At 39.9% G+C, this 18,554-nt stretch overlaps 1 protein-coding gene and 1 long non-coding RNA gene across 2 annotated transcripts; one reads left to right on the top strand and one right to left on the bottom strand.

Annotated features, from left to right (window-relative positions):
- Positions 1-931: 931 nt before the first annotated feature.
- On the bottom strand, positions 932-3,242 carry LOC141829769 (uncharacterized). Its single transcript, XM_074717284.1, has 4 exons — positions 3,238-3,242; positions 1,834-1,882; positions 1,630-1,711; positions 932-1,503 (listed from the first exon to the last, which is right to left on the bottom strand). Exons 1-4 carry the CDS (start codon positions 3,240-3,242, stop codon positions 932-934), a joined length of 708 nt encoding a protein of 235 aa, XP_074573385.1.
- A 5,369-nt stretch (positions 3,243-8,611) lies between these two features.
- Positions 8,612-13,467, top strand: LOC141830146 (uncharacterized). The gene is made up of 3 exons (XR_012601925.1): positions 8,612-8,900; positions 9,074-9,122; positions 13,225-13,467. It is a non-coding gene; the product is annotated as an uncharacterized LOC141830146 (long non-coding RNA).
- Positions 13,468-18,554: the final 5,087 nt, after the last annotated feature.

Genomic DNA, 18,554 nt, shown 5'->3' with positions numbered 1-18,554 from the left:
TTCACAAAGACGGATATAAATCTAGCTAGCGTTAGAACCCTCCTAAAAACCACGTGTTTTTTTTTCTCTCCGGTCCGGACCACAACCCACATTGCCTTTGGCCGACCGGACCGGAGCGGTCCCGTCTTCTCGACTAGATTCAGAATCCCAAATGGATCCACCGTGGACCTGGTTTTTTTTTAATCACAGCAGGCAGGTAGTCTATCCCCCTCGCCGCTCACCTCCATGGCTCCGTCCACGTTCCTTCACTGGCTCAGAAAGGAACGCGGCCCCGGTGGACCACTGCCGTACGTTTCCATGCATTCCTCCCTCAGCGGCGACGGTGCAGCATCGCACGCCGGTGAACTCACATCGACGCGATAAAGAGAAGTAGACTGTACGTATAGTCTCTGGATAGAAAAGCAACTCGATTGACGATAAAGTTCGGTTACATTATTGCAATACGAGGTTGACGTACGTTCTTCAACCTCAAGATTCGCCCAGTGAATTAATTACATAGCCCGCCGATGAACTCACGGTTAGAAATGTGAATGGACACAGAGGTGGATTTCATTGTGAATGTGATTTTAATTCCACGTTGAAAATTTCAAAGCTTAATGGTTGATTTTAGCATGTATGCTGTGAATAAATATATGACAAAAGGCTTTCTCTCAAGCGTGAGTATGTAAGAAAGGTGCAAATTTTAGATCTGGATTGCACTGAATTAAATTAATATGACCTGATAATTTAAATTTAAATTTAGATTTCAATTCAATCATTTTCATCGTAATCTCCGAGAATAAAATTGTGTAACACTCACATCAACACTTATATTTCTAGATAGAGAAGCAAATTGACAGCAAAGTTTGCTTACATTATTTCAATCCGAGGTTGACGTTCCTCAACCTCAATATTCGTTCGCTCAGTGAATATATTAATTATATGCGAAGTACTACATGATGGAGCAGGGAGGAGAAGGCTCGGACTCGCACACGATTTTGACGCATGGATAGCCAGTACTACAGCTGGGCGGCAGCGGTGGAGTGTTGCAGGAGCAGCAGTCGCGGTTCGGCTCGTTGCAGGAGCTGGGCGGCAGCCGTGGAGTGTTGCAGGAGCAGCAGTCGCGGTTCGGCTCGTTGCAGGAGCTGGGCGGCAGCCGTGGAGTGTTGCAGGAGCAGTAGTCGTGGTTCGGCTCGTTGCAGGAGCAGGGCGAACACAGCGGCGGCCACACCGGCGGACACGGATGCGGACAAGGAGGTGGACACGGAGGCAGCCAAGGAGGCGGACACGGCCACACCAGCGGACACGGAGGCGGCGTCTGCGGCGGCGTCTTCGGCGGCGACGGCGGCGGCTTCGGCTTCGAATTCGGCGTCGGCGGAGGTGGGTCCGGTTTGACATAGACGTCTTTGATCACCTTGTGGGCTATGCAGCAGAGCTTCTGTATGAAGGCGTTGGGGTCGAAGGGGCCGGAGACCGTCACAGTGTCCTTCCAATCGAACGCGATGGAACTGATCTTGAATTTGTCTAAAAAAACGCACGGAATCCAACAGTAACAACAAGACAAAAAAAAAAAAACAGATTAAATTTCCTTCTATTCCTATCCATCCATCTACTCAATTAAATGCAATGGACGACGAATCGCGTGCTCACTCTGGAGCTTGCACAGAGCGCTCTTTATCTTCTTGACGCAGCATCGACATTCAAGATCAACCTTTATGATAACCGTGACGACCTGTTCATTCCCGGCCAGTTTGACGTGCATGCCCACACACAAAGTCAAATTGCATTACCAAATAATGCTAGCTTACTACAAAATAATCAATAGTTCTGAAGGAGGAATTGGAAACTGATTACCTTTGGGCCTTCCTTCTTGTTCTCCTTCTCCTTCTTCTCTCGGCGCCATCTACTTCAAGCTTGTTGAGCTTGAAAGGCTGAATCTGGTTGGACTGAAAGAGGATGGGAAATGGGTCTCTTTTATAGCCATTATATTCCTCTCTTAGTTTCTCTCTTACCCTAGTTGAAGATGAATCAGTGACCATGAACCATATCAATAACAGTGGATTTCCCTAAGCGTTTGTTCGAAAAATAATACGAATGGAAAAATGACGAACGCAAGGAGACGTCATCATGAATAGGACATTAGTTCCCGGCCCACGTTTAAAATTAAATGATGATAATAAGACTGATTTATAATGAATTAATTATGGATAATTATGGAAGTTGCGAAAGAGACTATGCTCACAAAAGGGAGTGCAAATTGATTGAGTACTCTGCTTTATTTCTCGATCAGTCGACCTCTCCTCCAGGGACCAGGGCACTCACATGTCACTTGGAAGCACTCAGTAGGTCAACTTGACCACTCAATAACAACTTTTGTAGCAACTCAACTTTTGTATTTGTCAGTAAGTTAAGGAATTCAAGTAGTATTATTTTATTTTTGTTAATTTGGATATTTAATTTTTTTGAATTGATTAATTTTAGAGGTGATTATTGATTTGGTCTTATAAAAGTTTTCCATCGATCAATAAAGTAAATCGAGAAACACAAATGGCTCGTCGCTCGACAATCAGTATTTCAAAATTATTTTCTCATTGAAAAAAAATTAATTTTGTAATATATCATATATAATTAAAAATTGATCCATAAATATATAAATATCTGATTAATTATTGTCTAGAACGTCATGCAGCATGCATAAATATAAGACCCTACACGTACCTACTTGCAAGCAGAGGTTTCTCTACATGCATCTTCCTGGAAGCCTTCGGGATCTTAATTAACTGGACATTTCAAAAAGACAAATTGGAGTTCAACTGATAGGACAAAATCCAGAATGGCAATCAGCTAACAAAAATGTTTAAACTTGTCTAGATATGGAATTAATGTCATCAACATTAAACAGCTGCACCCATAATTCCACACGGTCGATTTCATGATCATCTATGAAAAAGTAAATCAAAAAATTACAATTGATCACGACACAGATTATGTCATCCTCTTCAATCCTCTATTACAGCTAGCTCCAAATCAAATCCATCCTGCCGGGCCGTGAGCTCGACCGACCACCTAACTGATCATAATTTTCCTGGCCGTTCGTACAATATAATTAATCATGGCGGAGTTGGCAATCAAAGCATGTGCATTATTCATGCTAATGGCTACGAAATCAGGGCCCCATGCATCGTCATTGGGCAGGACGATTCGCAGCTAGGCGACTGCAACTTCGCGGCTGCCATTGATGGTTTGCATGCTAGCTACCTCATGGCCATAAAAGTGGTCGTTGAAAATTACTTTGAAATAATATTGGAAGGAGTATTTTAGGGAATAATATAATTAAATAATGTGCCCTTTAATGAATTATATCAAAGTAAGTAAGGTGGTGCATGTGCATTTTAAGTATGTTTTTTAAACTTGGTAAATTGCCCTTCATTTGAGCTTCAAAAGTAGGTAGGTTCATGTGAAATCCGATTGATCAATTGGAATCAGCTGATTCTATATCTTCTGCAAAGGTGGAATTCGTCACCCCAGTAGTTTCACATGGTTGGTCCCATGACCATCTGTGAGGAGATAAATCGAGAGATCGGTCCCACGATCATCTGTGAGGAAGTAAATAGAGAAACTACAGTTGACCACGACGGAGGAGGATATTGTTCGACTTCGTCGAGATTCAAACTCTTACTCTCTTCTGTAATTCTGTTTTATCGTAACTAATTCAACTATATATGCCCCGAGGGTTAGCTGATTCTATGTCGATTTGAAATCAAGTAGCTAGCATGCATCTTTGGCTTTTAAACTTTTCATAATTAAATGCCTCCTCGTCTCTATGAATTTGACCCACTCCCGATCGATCTTGCTTTTTCATTTTGCATATAATTAGCATATTGTTTTTGTTTTTCTCTCTTCTCTTCTCTCCCACGCATTCTCTTCTCTTTTAGTCAATTTCAAAGTGCAAAAGGATGGTCAATATATAGGGTTTAGCTATTATTTCATGGAGATTATTATTATTATTATTATTATTATTATTATTATTATTATTATTATTATTATTATTATTATTATTGTCTCTTAATTAAGAGACTAATCCGGTTCGAGATATGGGATGAGCAAACCACATGTAAAGCTGATGTTGAGGTGAATATCCTTCAGGCGACTCCAAATAAGCGGATAATACACGAACTTCAAGGACTTTTGAGACAGTCATTCAAGGGAGACCTTAACGCAACCACTCCGATGTTGAAATCATGCCTAGATAATTAGACAAAGAAGAAAAATATAAAGTAGAGAAGAATATGTTCTTTTTCCTGTGTGTCTACCTGCATCCGTGGGAGCGAACTCTTTTTTATACTACTTCCTAAGAGAGAAAGATGACACCCACGTCTCCAGTTAGTCACATTCTGGTTGAGGGGATGTCACATCCTCTAGCTGTCCACTTCCTCGATTAATCACATTTTGGCTGAGGAAATGTCATCCCGTCCCATGTTCTCTGCATCTTCCATTAACTATATTTTGGTCAAGAAAGTGTCACATCGTCCCATGTTCTCTGCATCTAAGGAGTCGGGCATCGAGGAGTTGGGCATCGTGGAGTTGGGCATGTAGGCCCTCGGGTATTCGTGATGTTGGACGTCGGGCATCAAGGAGTCGAGGAGTCAAGAATCATGAAGTCGAGTGTCGAGGATGAAAAGCCCTAAATTAGGTGTCACGATAGGGCTTCAAATTAGAATTTATAAATTTTATCGAAAACCCACGATAAATGCAAATAAATGAAGTATAGGGGCCTCGAGTCGTGTTTTTCCAAGGACTAGTAGAAAATTGAATGAATTGAGCTTATCGTGTCGTTCTTTTTTTGGGTTTTCTATATAAATGGGGGTTTTTGGTGTTTTGTTGACGTTTTCAAATGAAATGCAATGCGAAATCAGTGAATAAACGAGGAATGTGAATAACTAATCTAATATGCAACTATTAAAGCAAGACAATGAATCACCCCTAAAATGCAATGCAATTTAAAATCAATGAATGCAATCTATCCTAGTTATGATCTAAAACAATTGTAGAATGCAAATTCAAGCCCTTGTTAACTGAAATTTACCAAATCCTCATGCAAACCAAAGCCTAATGCAACTCTACATAACATCTTCAAAGCAGTGAAGGCATGCAATTCAACTATAGAACAAGGAAGAATAAAATCTAGCTTATAACGCAGTTTTGCAATGAAGCTACTTAACCTTAACCAACTGCCATGGATTCCACCGATTGGTCCTACTCACATTCCTCAATTGATACAAGGAAATCAAAGTTGGCACGCAACAGTAAGCTTAAATACAAATCAGACTTTGCACTCCCGATTGCAAGGAAACTCCAACTCAGTTAATCACATCAAGGATAAAGGCTTTTACTACAAAACCCTACCCCTACGGATACTCTGGGAAAAATTTGGCACGGATCAGCTGAAGTTGGCACACAACAGCAGGTTATCAGAAAACAGCAGGTTATCGGAATTGGCAGAAATCAGATCGCAAGAAGGCTTGGTTGGCACAGAACAGTGGGTTCAACGGAGAAATCAGGATGAGATTAAATCCAAAAGAAACACTTAACTAGCAATAGAGATTAACCAAATTCAAACAACTAGCAATTGTTAACGGGCAAAATGCAATAAACACAAGATTCCAGAACGAAATTTTCAGAAACAGCAATGCCGAAAGTTCAGAAATAAAACAGTGAAATCGCATCCCTTCTCCTTCGAATCCCTTCGGCTGGTTGTCAATCAGCCTTTGAATCCATTTGGGAGCTTGAATTCGGTCGTCGGATGATTTTCGCGTTGCCAGCACCACGTATTTGGCACCACGTATTTCGCGTTGCCAGCACCAACGATGCTCCGATTGCCTTGCTGGTTCTCAAGGATCCAGAAGAACGATGGAAGTGGAAGGAATGGGCGGGAGCTGGCCGTGAGTTACGCTTCTCGGCAGAGTATCGTCCGTGAGAAGACGATGAACAGTGGCGCAGCCCACTGTTCATCGATCAAGGAGTCGGGCTTTCACTCCCAAGTGGAAAGATCACCGCTGCGTCGAATTAGAGTTAGATTGAAGATGGACCCAACTCGAATGCGACTTGGCTAGTCTTGACTTGGGGTCGTGGTTTGATCGAACTTAATCTCGGTTTGACTTGACTCGAGCCCTATCTTGATCGGGCCCGACCTTGTCTGACCTTTGATTTAAATCTCAACTTGACTTTTGACTTATTTGTGCCACATGGAGACAACTTTGACGGCTAGGTCATTCGTTGGTGTCCGGACTGGATTCCGGAGTCATCATGCCGAGAGTATTTAGTTGGAGAATATCGAGGTGACGTTGGTGGCAACCTTCTTTCCCAGTAGTGTTGTTCTACTAGTCGACGGATTTCTTTGGCGAATTGATGGCATTCGTTGGTAGTGTGATCATGCATCTGACGAAAAGCAAAAAACAGGTAGTTCTCTCTATGGGTTGTCATTTTTGTTTGACAGCTGAAGTTGGGACCTTGTCTACAGTTTGCACAACCTTTTCCCCCGTGTGAGCCATAACATAATTGAGAATTGGGTGAGGTGCCTTGTTCCAGGAGGTGGATGAGGAGCCTTCCTATCTTGCCACATGGTGATAGATATCGACGTGCTGACATTATTCTTTCGAGCGAGTTGAGCTTCTTCCACGTTAATGTACTTCTTGGTTCATCCTAGAAGAATGTCATAGATAGCAGAAGGCCTCTTCATCAAAGATCTGAAGAAGTCCCCTTCCAACCGTCCTTGAGAGAAGGCGCTTGTGAGGACCTCTGAAGTTGCAAAGGAGACATCGAGAGCGACTCGATTAAATGGTTGGATGTACTCCCTTAGTGTCTTTCGGATCTTTTGCCTCATTGCAAAGAGATTGAGAGGAGTTTTGTGGTATCACTTACTACTGGCGAAGCGATGCAAGAAGATGACACTGAAATTGTTGAAGAAGCACATGGAACTGGGTGGAAGTCGGTTACACCATCTCTGGGTCTATATTAGTTCAGGCAAAGTCGTCAAGAATACTCTACACTTAACGCCATTAATATATTGGTGTAACAAGGAGGTGTTCTCGAATTGGCCCAAGTGGTCTTCCGAATCTGACGACCCCACATACTCCTCGAGCTGTGGCGATTGAGAGTGACGCGACAATTCCTCCTCCAAGATATCCCCTAGAAAAAGGAGTGTCCCGATTGTTTCTTTCTTCAACAAGCAAGGGGGTCTTACCTCTGTTAAGATTTCTCTGAGGAGTTTCCCGAGCCATAGATTCGCGAGATTGTTCCTTTGTTGGACTGACATCCCGTTGGGTGTTGCGATTGGAGCAAGAGGTATTTTGACAGGAGTTGGAGGGTACCCGATTAGGGATGATCGAGCTATGGTATTTAAATGTTTTGATAATTTAATAATACGACTTAAGTGTTGCTTAATGTGATCAAGGTCAAAGGAGGCCAAGGTTGCCAAATGTGGCCGACCGGACCGATCCGTCTCCTCGTCTACATTCAGAATCCCAAATGGATCACCTCCATGGCTTTGCCCACGTCCCCTCGCTAGCTCAGAAAGGAACGCAAACCCGGTTGACCACCACCGTTTTAATGCATTCCTCCCTCGACGGCGACGGTGCAGCATAGTCAGCCGGTGACCCCACATCGATGCGATAAAGAGAAGTAGACTGTATATTTCTAGATAGAGAAGCAACTCGATTGACGGTAGAGTTTACTTACATTATTGCAATCCGAGGTTGACGTTCCTCGACCTCAAGATTCGCTCAGTGAATTAATTATATGCAAAGTAAGAGGATTGAACTACATGATGGAGTAGACAGGGGAAGGCTCGAACTCACACACGACTTTGAAGCATGGATAGCCACTATTCCATATGGGCGGCGACCATGGAGTCTCACAGGACCGCCACTCTCAGTGACTTCACACGGTCGATCCCACGATCATATGTGAGGAGATAAATCGGGAAGCTATAGTTGACTACTATGGGGAGGACATTGTTTTGACTTCATCCGAAATTCGATCCTTGCCCACTGCAGCGAGTCTGTCCCACAATAACCAACTCAATCATGCCCCAGAGGTGCACACGATCGGCTCCACTTTAGTATAAAGATGAAATCCGTCATCCCAACGGTTTCACACGATCGATCCTACTATCGTCTGTGAGAAGGTAAATCAAAAAATAGTTAACCACTACGGAAGAGAGTATTACTTTAGACTTCATCGAGATTCAATAACTTGTCCACTTCAACTAAATCTATCTTGTAATTAACTTAACTATGTCCGTTATGATCGACAATGGTCGGATACGATGAGGTAACTCTAGAAGTTGAAAACGATATTTTTGTAAACGTCAAATTCGATCCTCATATCTAACTGGAGCAGTGCTCCGGGAGCTCGTTTAATTTTTATCCAGAACTGTACGAGCTGTCTCCGTAAAATTTAGAATTGCGTGGGCGGAATCACGTGCGGCGACCCCGAGTCTCGCCTGCGTCTCGCCTCCTCCGATGTCCGACGATGGCGTCCTTCGTCAAGTCTGCGTTGCAGTCGATGCGGAAGTACATCAAGAAGCCGTGGGAGATCACCAGGACCCTGCGCCGACCCCGAGTATCGGTCAGCCCTTCCCATGGCCACGGAATACCGCCCCTTCAGTCCGGCCACCTCGCCGGAGTAGGTCTGCATCCCCACCTCCGAGCCCGAGATCGTCTTAGACATCAAATACTACACTCGTGATAGACGCCGCAACCGCCCTCCCGTTCCACGGACCGTCCTCAGGAAGGCCGACGTCGAGAGGATCATGGCAGCCAAGACCTTCGGGCCTGATGATTTCCCTAAAGTGTACCTTAGTAAGGTGGTCGAAGAGGACCAAAACACCCACGGTGGTGGCTAGCAGAAATAAAAAAAAGGTTTAATTTTCGCAGTCAATTCTTTTCATCTCCTTTCCTGTCGCGATTGTGGTTTCTGTATTCTTCCGTATTTTGAAATTCTTTGTCTTTCCTTAAACTTGTGAAATAGATATATTTGACCTTTTCAAGTAGTTTTCTACATATCCTGAAACTTCCAATTTTTTTCTCTTCAGCAAAGATAGAAGAGAAATAGAAGAGCAAGGAGAAGATGAACCAGAACAGGTTGAAGTGTTTTGTATTTCTTGATTTTGGTTCCTGTACATTGTCAATATTTGTAGGGAAAGCAAATGAATATAAATGGTATCTACAAATCATAGTAAATCAAAAAACCCTGATTTGTAGCTAGATAATTACAATTGAAATCTCAAATCAAATCATCCTGATTTTCAGCATATTGAGCTGATTGCGTGAGATTATCCTTATCATCAAATCAACTCATCCCTGATTTTCAGCATATTGAGCTGATTGTGTGAGATTATCCTTATCATCCTTAACAAACATAAGACCTCTAAGTTATTTTTGTTCGGCCTATTCTGATTAATTCTACTAGTCTTTTTGTGTCATGTGTATTACATTTACCTGGTATCCCATCTTATGTTCATGTGCATTTGGTCATTTTGCAATTCATTGGTTGCTGGAATAGGAGTTGGGGAATGATGGTGATACAAATATGTTTTTCTATAGGTGACTAAATCATGAACTTACCTTTGAAATCATCTGGCAATTTAGCAACTTGAACATTATTATCTTTTCAGCTAAGATAATAGAACATATATATTCTTGTAGATGTTATTTGTGCTAATTGGTGAGTATACATAGATTGACTTGGAAATTTGAATTGTGGAGAAAAATTTAGAAACTCGAAATTTTAATTTAAGAAAAACTAAGACTATATATATGAAATATAGTTTCACAATAACAAAAAAAAAGATGGAATTGTTTAGACATATGAACATAAAATTCTTGTAAGTAAGAATTGTAGATATATTGAGGCTATTATTCAACAAGAATAAGACATGGATAAAGATATCATTAAGATAAAGAATGTAGGATTGAAATGGAGAGAAGCTTCTGGAGTCTTGTTGTATCCTGATGTGCCTCTTATGCTAAAAGGAAAATATGAGGTATGACCCTCATATTTTAAAGGTTAGAGGATTGGGCTATTAAGAAATAATACATGCAAGTTAATGTAGCAGAGATGCAAAAGCTACGATAGATATGTGATGGTACTGTAAAGAATAAGTAAAAAGCAAGCAAAATTGGACATATATTACTTGGATCATATTCACAATTTATTTAGATACTATAACTAAAATAATGTTCCAAAGCAATTAAGTGTGGCTGCAACCAATAATAAAATGAGAGGAAATATTCAAAGACAATAAATAAAGTTTATTGGTAGGAGAGTTGAACCAATTATAAAATAAAGTGTACAGGATAGAAGGAGATTGAAGAAAAATTAGTTAATTTATTTAAAAAATAATTGAACTGATTTGATATTACTAGAGATAAAGCCTTGCATGAGTGTAATTGAGGTATTAAAACTCATGTAGCTAGCCACAAATAGTTGGGACAAACAGGGTGTGATCTTATAGTAGCCCTTGCTAAAGTCTTTTAAGTTGGAAACATAATTACTTTTGAGAGGAATTTCATAGAATATGAGTAAACATAATATGAGAATATTTAGGAACATAGTTGTTAGACTCATATGATTCAGGATTTATCAAAAACAATTGTGACGATACATTTCGATTCAATATGATTCAATACAAATACTATTTTATAAAAAGTTTTGCTTCAAACAATTAAAAATAATTCCAACCTACCAAGGCATTAAATTAAATCCAATAGATAGATATTAAGTCGAAGTCATTATAAAAGAAGAAAGTTTTAATTTTATGTTATATGCTAGAAGTATAGAGGTCAAAGAGAGTGGAATCTCAAATTCAATGATGCCATAGAAGTAGAAAACATCTTGTCATGTGGAGACATAGGATTGATGATACACCTAAACCTAACAATGATTAGTGAATAGCTCCATGAGGATCCCGGACTTGTGAGTGCTTTCTTCAACTCATAGACAACTCTAGGAGGGCCAAAGTCACAAATAGCTTTGATCGAGTGAGGAAGAAACACCTAGAATAACTTCTCTAGGTATGTAGCTATTTCTTCTTTCTTCATTATTTAATTTGCCACTGACACCATGGTTTGTCATTCTGACATGGAACCAAATCTGTCTTGTCTCTTTGACCGCCAAAACTCTGCAAAATGACTTTAATCCTTGGTTTAGATTTACTTGGAACAAAAAACTCAAATTAATATATCATGTCAAGAATGGAAATTTCTAGCTTAGAAGTGTAATAATTTGAATTAAGAAATACAATCTAAGCTTCAAGAAAAGCATCAAAGTAAACAAATGAGATAACATATAGCAAATGCAATAAGTTACTATAATTGGTTGACATGACATAAATCGACACAAATTATGATTCCTCTAATAAATCATAAATTGTCAAGAGATTTCTCTAATGCAATGCAGTATCATGGATTGATAAAGAACTGGTGTTTCATGTCATTTCATTTCAGAAATAATTGATTGATGCCAGATCACAATCCATTTTAAAAAAAATTAAATTCATTTCATAATTATTCAAATAACCTTAATAAGCATTGGTAAACCAGATTTGTTTAAATTAATTATAAGAAAAGGAAAGCTAGCTAACTCAATTGGCTTTCAAATTGCCAAACCACAGATTCTGTCTTCATTAGAATGCATTTAAGCTTTGGTTATATATATTCAGATTTAAATTGGATTATAAGAATGATTCTTTTCTCATTTGCTTTCTATATTGGCATCATTGATAATTGCCCTGTTATGTTTTTTGCTGAAAATTGTTTGCTGCTTTATGCTAGCGTGAGAGTTTCACAACCAAGGTTGTGGATGCATGAGTAGTAGAAATGGGTGACAATCAATGACAGTTTGAATTGTTAACTGCACATATATTATTAAAAATTTGCATGATACTGATACATGTCAGAAATTTCCCTTTGTCACACCAGCTTACTCACAGAACATTGTCTAAATGATAGTTGAGATAATTAAGTTTATATCAATAATTCCATATTACTCTTCTTTAAGCATAAAGATATTATTTGTACAAAGAACAAGTGATGGTTATGAATTCTATATGATCTGATAAATAAGTTGATCCCTATGCTTGACCCAGGAGGAGCCATGAATATCCATTTTTATCTTATATGGCTCAAAAGGCAGTGTAATCTCTTCAGATATTCCATATGGCTTTAGAATCATAGATAATAAGGAAGAGATGTGATCCAACTCTTCCTCGGGACCCGCACTAACGGGAGCTTCATGCACCGGGCTACCCTTTAATAGTTATATCAATCAGGGTCACTAAAGTTAAGATGTGTCTTATATTAATTATTGCCCCCGGGGTATGGTTGAGTTGGTTAGTGCGAAATAGACTTGCTGAAGTGGGCAAGGGTCTAATCTCGGCGAAGTGAGGCTAATGCCCTCTCCCGTAGTGGCTAACTGCAACTTCCCGATTTACCTCCTCACAGATGATTGTGGAGCCGACCGTGTGGGGCCGTTGGGTGGTAGATTCCACCTTTTTGCTGAAGTCTTATATTAATTATTAATCAATAGCTTTGCTTTAACTTTATTGCAGTTATATAGATTATTGTTAATATATTAGCAGATCTTTTGGTATGACTCATTTGTATTACAAATTTTCCTTCCATTCCTGTATATATTTCTTTTGCTACCCCTAAGATCACGAAGTATTTTTCTTCCTTGATAATATATTAGATGCAATCCATGTTAATGCAATGTTTTAAAAGCCTTAACCTTTTAGACAGATAATTTAATCAAGAACTCAGTTTTAAGCCCTGATACTGCATAAGCTATTCACTTAATAAAAACATTCTTCAATGTTTTAATTTGAAGATTCTTGTTAGAAATAGTCATGTATTACGACTGTTTTAAAGTTCTGATTGACTTAATGGAATTTGATTTTCTTTGCCTAATTTCCCTTTCATCCTCAGTGTTCAAGATGATTTGTAACTTCAACTGTTGTGTAAATGTTAAGAATTTTGTTTTCCCCCACCAAGTAGAAGCAAAATTGGTAACTTCTCTCTTCTAAATAACTTTTTATAGCTGCACTTGGTTCCAGAACACCTTACTGATAAGTAGCAACATGGTGCTAAAGTGATTTGAGCAATTGATTTATTACCCTTCAATATTGGAAGTAACTAGACAGATCCAGATTCGTTTTTTGTCTGATGCTTCTCATCTTCCCTGCAGGTTTCAAGTCCTTGGCTCGGTCTTGGTGGTCTCAATTTCTGCTGCTGGATTGAACTATGGGCGGTGTTGTCCCACCACTGTGTTTTCTTCCTTCATAGAACTGATATTGTCATACTGTCGACTGAAGCTTCCTCAGATAAGATAATCTGAGAAATGCCTAGTTGTTCTACTGCCCTTTTGTCTTTCTGGATGTTGCTCGCCCTATACCTGCAGGTGAATACTTGAATAATGTGGTGACCATAATGATTGTAACGACCCGGCCCCTCGGCCCCTTGGGCGGCCCAATTGGCGGCCCAATCGGCGGTCCCTTGGGCGGCCCAACTAGCGGCCCCCTTGGCGACCCCTATGTCGTCAATCGACGACCCTCGGCCGTGTCGTTACTCACTAGGACTTTCCACCCCTGGCCAGTGGATTTTTGCCTCCCCCAGGATTCGAACTCTAGACCTCCAGGATAAGTACTAGAGTTTATGAATCCTGGTAGCCAAGTGAAATAAATTGTCACGCCCCGGGAGATGGCTGGCCGAAACATTTCGACAGCATCTCCCCTGTAACGCTGACAATTACCCTGAATACATATATATACAAAAGGCCTACAAGGCCTCAAAATAAGCCTACACGGCTACAATCCATAAACATAACAACCTACATCACAAGTCCTAAAATTGGATATAATAAACACAACTATTATTCTATAACATGCATACCACAAACCAAAACATATGTATGAAAATCCACAAGACAGATTAAGCTCTGAAACATATCTATCGATAACATAATAAAACCAAAACCAAAGAGACGACATCATCTCGATAGGGGACTAGCAGCGCAGCTCCAGACTGACATCAACCTGAAAACAATGAAATCAACGGGGTGAGTTCAAAGAACTCAGCGGGTATATAGTGGACATGTATAATAAACTATCCCTAGCAGTAATAGTCATGCATGTATAATCTACTGAAGGTAATAAGATTTGCATAACTGTAAAACAAAAGAAGTGTACATACTAGTACCCGATAACCATGTAAAGTAGTCCATAATAGATATATAAGCCTCCTGTAAGTGCATGTCAAACATGTACAATAACCAAATACAGTAAACATAACCAAAGGCAAGTGTAATCATGCAATATGCAACATGTGGATATGACATGTCCTGGTCACCCTGATGCCCGTCTGATCCATCACCCATATGTGAGGTCGCGTGGGAACTATGCCCGTCTGATCCATCACACTCAAATGGTGAGGTCGCGTGGGAACTACCCGTCTGATATCATACCCGTCTGATCCATCACCCATATGTGAGGTCGCGTGGGAACTATGCCCGTCTGATCCATCACACTCAAATGGTGAGGTCGCGTGGATATGGTGGTGACCTCTGTGCACTCTGACGTCACTGCTACTGCGTGACCGAGTGGACAGAATGCTGGCCAGCATGTAATAATGCAAAGATGCTATGTAACCATAGTATATGCAACAGAAATAAGATGACATATATCCAATGAACAGTAAATCTATCAAGATGCTAATATGTCAAATGAATAGTAGATAACAGCATGGTACCAATAACAAGAGGTGATAAATGCTCAACATAGACATATGTAAGCAAACAAAATTACTGCCAGTAATAGTAATCTATACATATCACAATAAAATACCCGCCTTTAGAAAGGGATCCGTATCCGAAAAGAACCTCCGTCCAGAAATCCGATTCAATGTCCTGTAATTAGAATAACCAACAATACAATGCTTACTAATATAATACTGTATTAAATTTACAGTAATTTAAATCCCATAATTTAATCCACTTAAATCTATCGAAATTCGTCCCATTTAGTTAATAAATCCAATTAATGGACTATCGACTCCCATCTAATTATTAATGATCAAACCTAATTCATGGTTTCCTAACACTGGATTATTAACACTGATGCCCACCAACACTATGTTATTGACACTGTGTTAACCGAATGAATAGATATAAATAACATAAGAAATTACCTGTTCTAATCTTTGATGGTGAAAAATGAGTAAACGTTGTTTAGCCAAAGGGTTCCATGGGAAAACCACCATTTAACCAAGTACCATTTTCTAATGTTTCTAGACCCTACATAATCTCTCAACAGAGCAATAAAGAGATCTAATAATAACCCAATAGTATAGTAACATCAAATCTGAAATTCCTACAGCAGCAAAACAAATCAGCCTTTAAATCCTAATAGATCCAACAAAGTCCTAGCAAAGCTTACCTCAAATCAGAAACTAGATCCAAAACAAGCTTTGGTTCTTCCACCACCGTCCACACCACCAAAATTCTTAGCAGGCGATACCTAAACCCATTCCACAGATTCAACCAATTTAACATCATCGGTATTTTCTTACGAATCCAACCAGCGATCGAATCCAAATAGAAAACCCAAAACCTTACCTTGGTTTGAAGCCCTAAGACTTGCCCATCGACGAAGGAAGGCGATGGCTCGCTGGGCTGTGAACGGCGAAGTGACTGAGGGTTGCGGCTAGGGCACGGAGGAGAGGCGGCGGCAAGCAGTGGCGTCGGCTGTGCAGAGGGGAAACGACGGCAACAGAGGTTTTGCCGTGGGCGTCGCTCAGGGAGAAGGAAGAGAAGGCGGCGGACGGTGAGCTCTCCAGGCAACGATCGGCGACTTCCCTCCGGTGAGGCAGAAGCGGCGGACAGCGATGCAGGGGAGATACACGCGAGACACAGAAGAAGATGAGGAGAAGAAGCAGAAGAAAAGGTTGCGTCGCAATCGGCCAGGGAAGAAAAAGAAATGGAGAAGGCAGCGTCGGTTTCGTTGCGAAGGAGAAGGAGAAACGGTGTCGCCCCCTTTACTACGTGAGGGTGGAGAAGTCAGACACGCGAACGGAAGAAGAAGAGTCGGGGGTTATGGATTTCCTAATGGGTTTAGGGTTTTAAACCCGTTAACCATTAACCCTTTTTATTTTATTTTATATTTTCTTTTTTTTTATTTTATTTTATTTTTTTTTTTTACCGTATTTTACATTCTCCCCCACTAATAAAAATTTGGTCCCCAAATTTCGGCATTTATCAACAAACACTAGCAATATCTATGATGTATAGATACAGAACATAACTACACATACCTCAAGTGAAAAGGTGGGGATATCGAGCTCGTATCGTATCCTCAAGCTCCCAAGTAGTCTCTGCGTCAGAATGATGTTGCCATCCAACTTTAACGAGTCGGATGGTCTTTCCCCACAACTGACACTCCTTGCGATCCAAAATCCATACTAGACCTTCTCGTAGGTAGCATCAGGCTGAATGGGGACCGATACCTCTGACATAATGTGTGTTGGGTCTGATACCTATCTCCATTATGCATCTTTTGCATCATCATAACAGAACCTTCTTATCAACTCTTAGTTGAATTGACAAACTGTGGTTTATACCCAGATGCATCAATCTTCATATTGAATGACAGGAAAAACACTTGAAAGCTACCAAGAAGTGTGTGCCAAAGAAAGAAGCCGGCTAACACCTGATGGTAACAAATCAAGTCTCTAGTCCAGCTCGTCAGAATGTTTGGAATTCTTCAAAAAGAATGCACAACATTTGATAAGAGGCATTGCACAATTTAAAGGATTAATGGTGAATTCTAACCTAATGCTCCTTAACACAGAAACACATGGTCATCCTTTGTTGATCACTATCCATCTTGTACCAGATCCCTAAACTATCAAGCTAAACCAATCAATTTAACTTCGTCGAGTCACTTTATGTGCAACCTATCAAGTCCCTACAAACTTAATGCACATATATTAGTTCTACAAGCAACCCAACTTAAGCCATCTACTAAACATATCAAACTATCCCAAGGTAATGCAGTCAAAACCGATCACTTACAAGCATTGTTATATCAACAATCTCCCCAAGCCACTTAGGAATATCATTGCAACAACATAAATCTCTATCTCATTCTGTGCTACTTGCAGTTCACAAATCTTTTTCCTTTGTGATTCTCGGTTTATGCAGTTAAAAATCAATTTCTCCTTACACCCAATGGCACATTTCTAGGCATTTATTTAAGTTTCAAATCATTGTCCTTGGTTGATCTGATGAGCTTCGTTCCCCTCGAGATGTTTAATATAACTAGATGACAGAATACCTACTATTATACTCCATTTCTCTTGTGAAGTATTCTGAACAAGTCTATATCAATTCATTATGCAGTCTTCAGTAAGAATAAAGTTACCTTAGAGTTTAACATATATGCAGGTGGAATCATAATTGACTAACTACATGAAGAACCTCAACAAGCCATATAGTTGACCTAAAGATATGCTAAGAGAGACCTGAAAGTTTCATGCTTTAGCCATTGACTCCAGCTATGCTATACAAGCATATACATGTGAAGAATCAGATAGATCCAAGGCCTGAATTACTGAAACAAGTCAATAGACAGATATGAAAGTTGTTTCTCCTTCAGATTTTACCAGAATTATCAAGACAACCAGAGGAAATTAACCTCAAAACCATCTTTATTGCAGCAGCATCATACCCAACAATATCTTCAATGTTCAGCATTGATTTCACTAACTTCTCCTTCAGTAAAATTTAATCACAACAACACTTCGATTCAATATATATAATGCTAAACACGAGCCTATTTTCTTGCATAGGATTTTTTTTTTTAATGTTATCCCCAACAATCCTCAAACATCTTATAATTATTTTTCTCCAAACAAACTTCTTGAGCCTTGCACTTCTTGGTCATTGTCCCTCCTTGGTCCTTTGTCCCTCATAGGTCCTCAAACATCAGTTTAATGTTGGAAGGCCACCCAACTTGATATGCATAGCTCCCTACGCATTGCTCAACATATGACATGATTATGATCTTTAGACTTTATTTAGTCCTTGTGAGAGAACTCCCTAAAAACCTTTAGTCCTTTATTGACATGTTGGAAAGATCCGATAAATATACAATGTAATCTTACCTTGTAGTTAATAAATCTGAATTAAGCCAAAACGTGCAACCTTGAATTAAAGTCTCTTGCCAAAGAGAATGATGCAGAAGCATCTAGTAATACGTATTTACGATGTAAAATGTAAGATAATAAATCAGATATCATCCTAATTCTAGTCAAACACCACTACAAGAGTCATATCTGTTAAAATTATCACCAAGTATTACGAAAGGTACAAGGTTGCTATATTAGACATTTTACCTATTGTCGTCTGAAGATGCCCTGTCGCCGCTAGTCCCAAGCATGACCTTATCGCAAAAACGACTCCGATACAAAAATCCGAAAACACCGAAAGACTCGAAAACCTACGCTCTGATACCAAATAAATTG

The sequence above is a fragment of the Curcuma longa genome, chromosome 5 (genome assembly GCF_044706935.1).
Source record: "Curcuma longa cultivar G26 ecotype Majalengka, Jawa Barat chromosome 5, ITB_CL_G26_1.1, whole genome shotgun sequence".
In the NCBI taxonomy this organism is placed as follows: Eukaryota; Viridiplantae; Streptophyta; class Magnoliopsida; order Zingiberales; family Zingiberaceae; genus Curcuma; species Curcuma longa.
The sequence above is the reverse complement of the archived record's forward strand: the minus strand, read 5'-3'. Positions and strand labels throughout refer to the sequence as shown.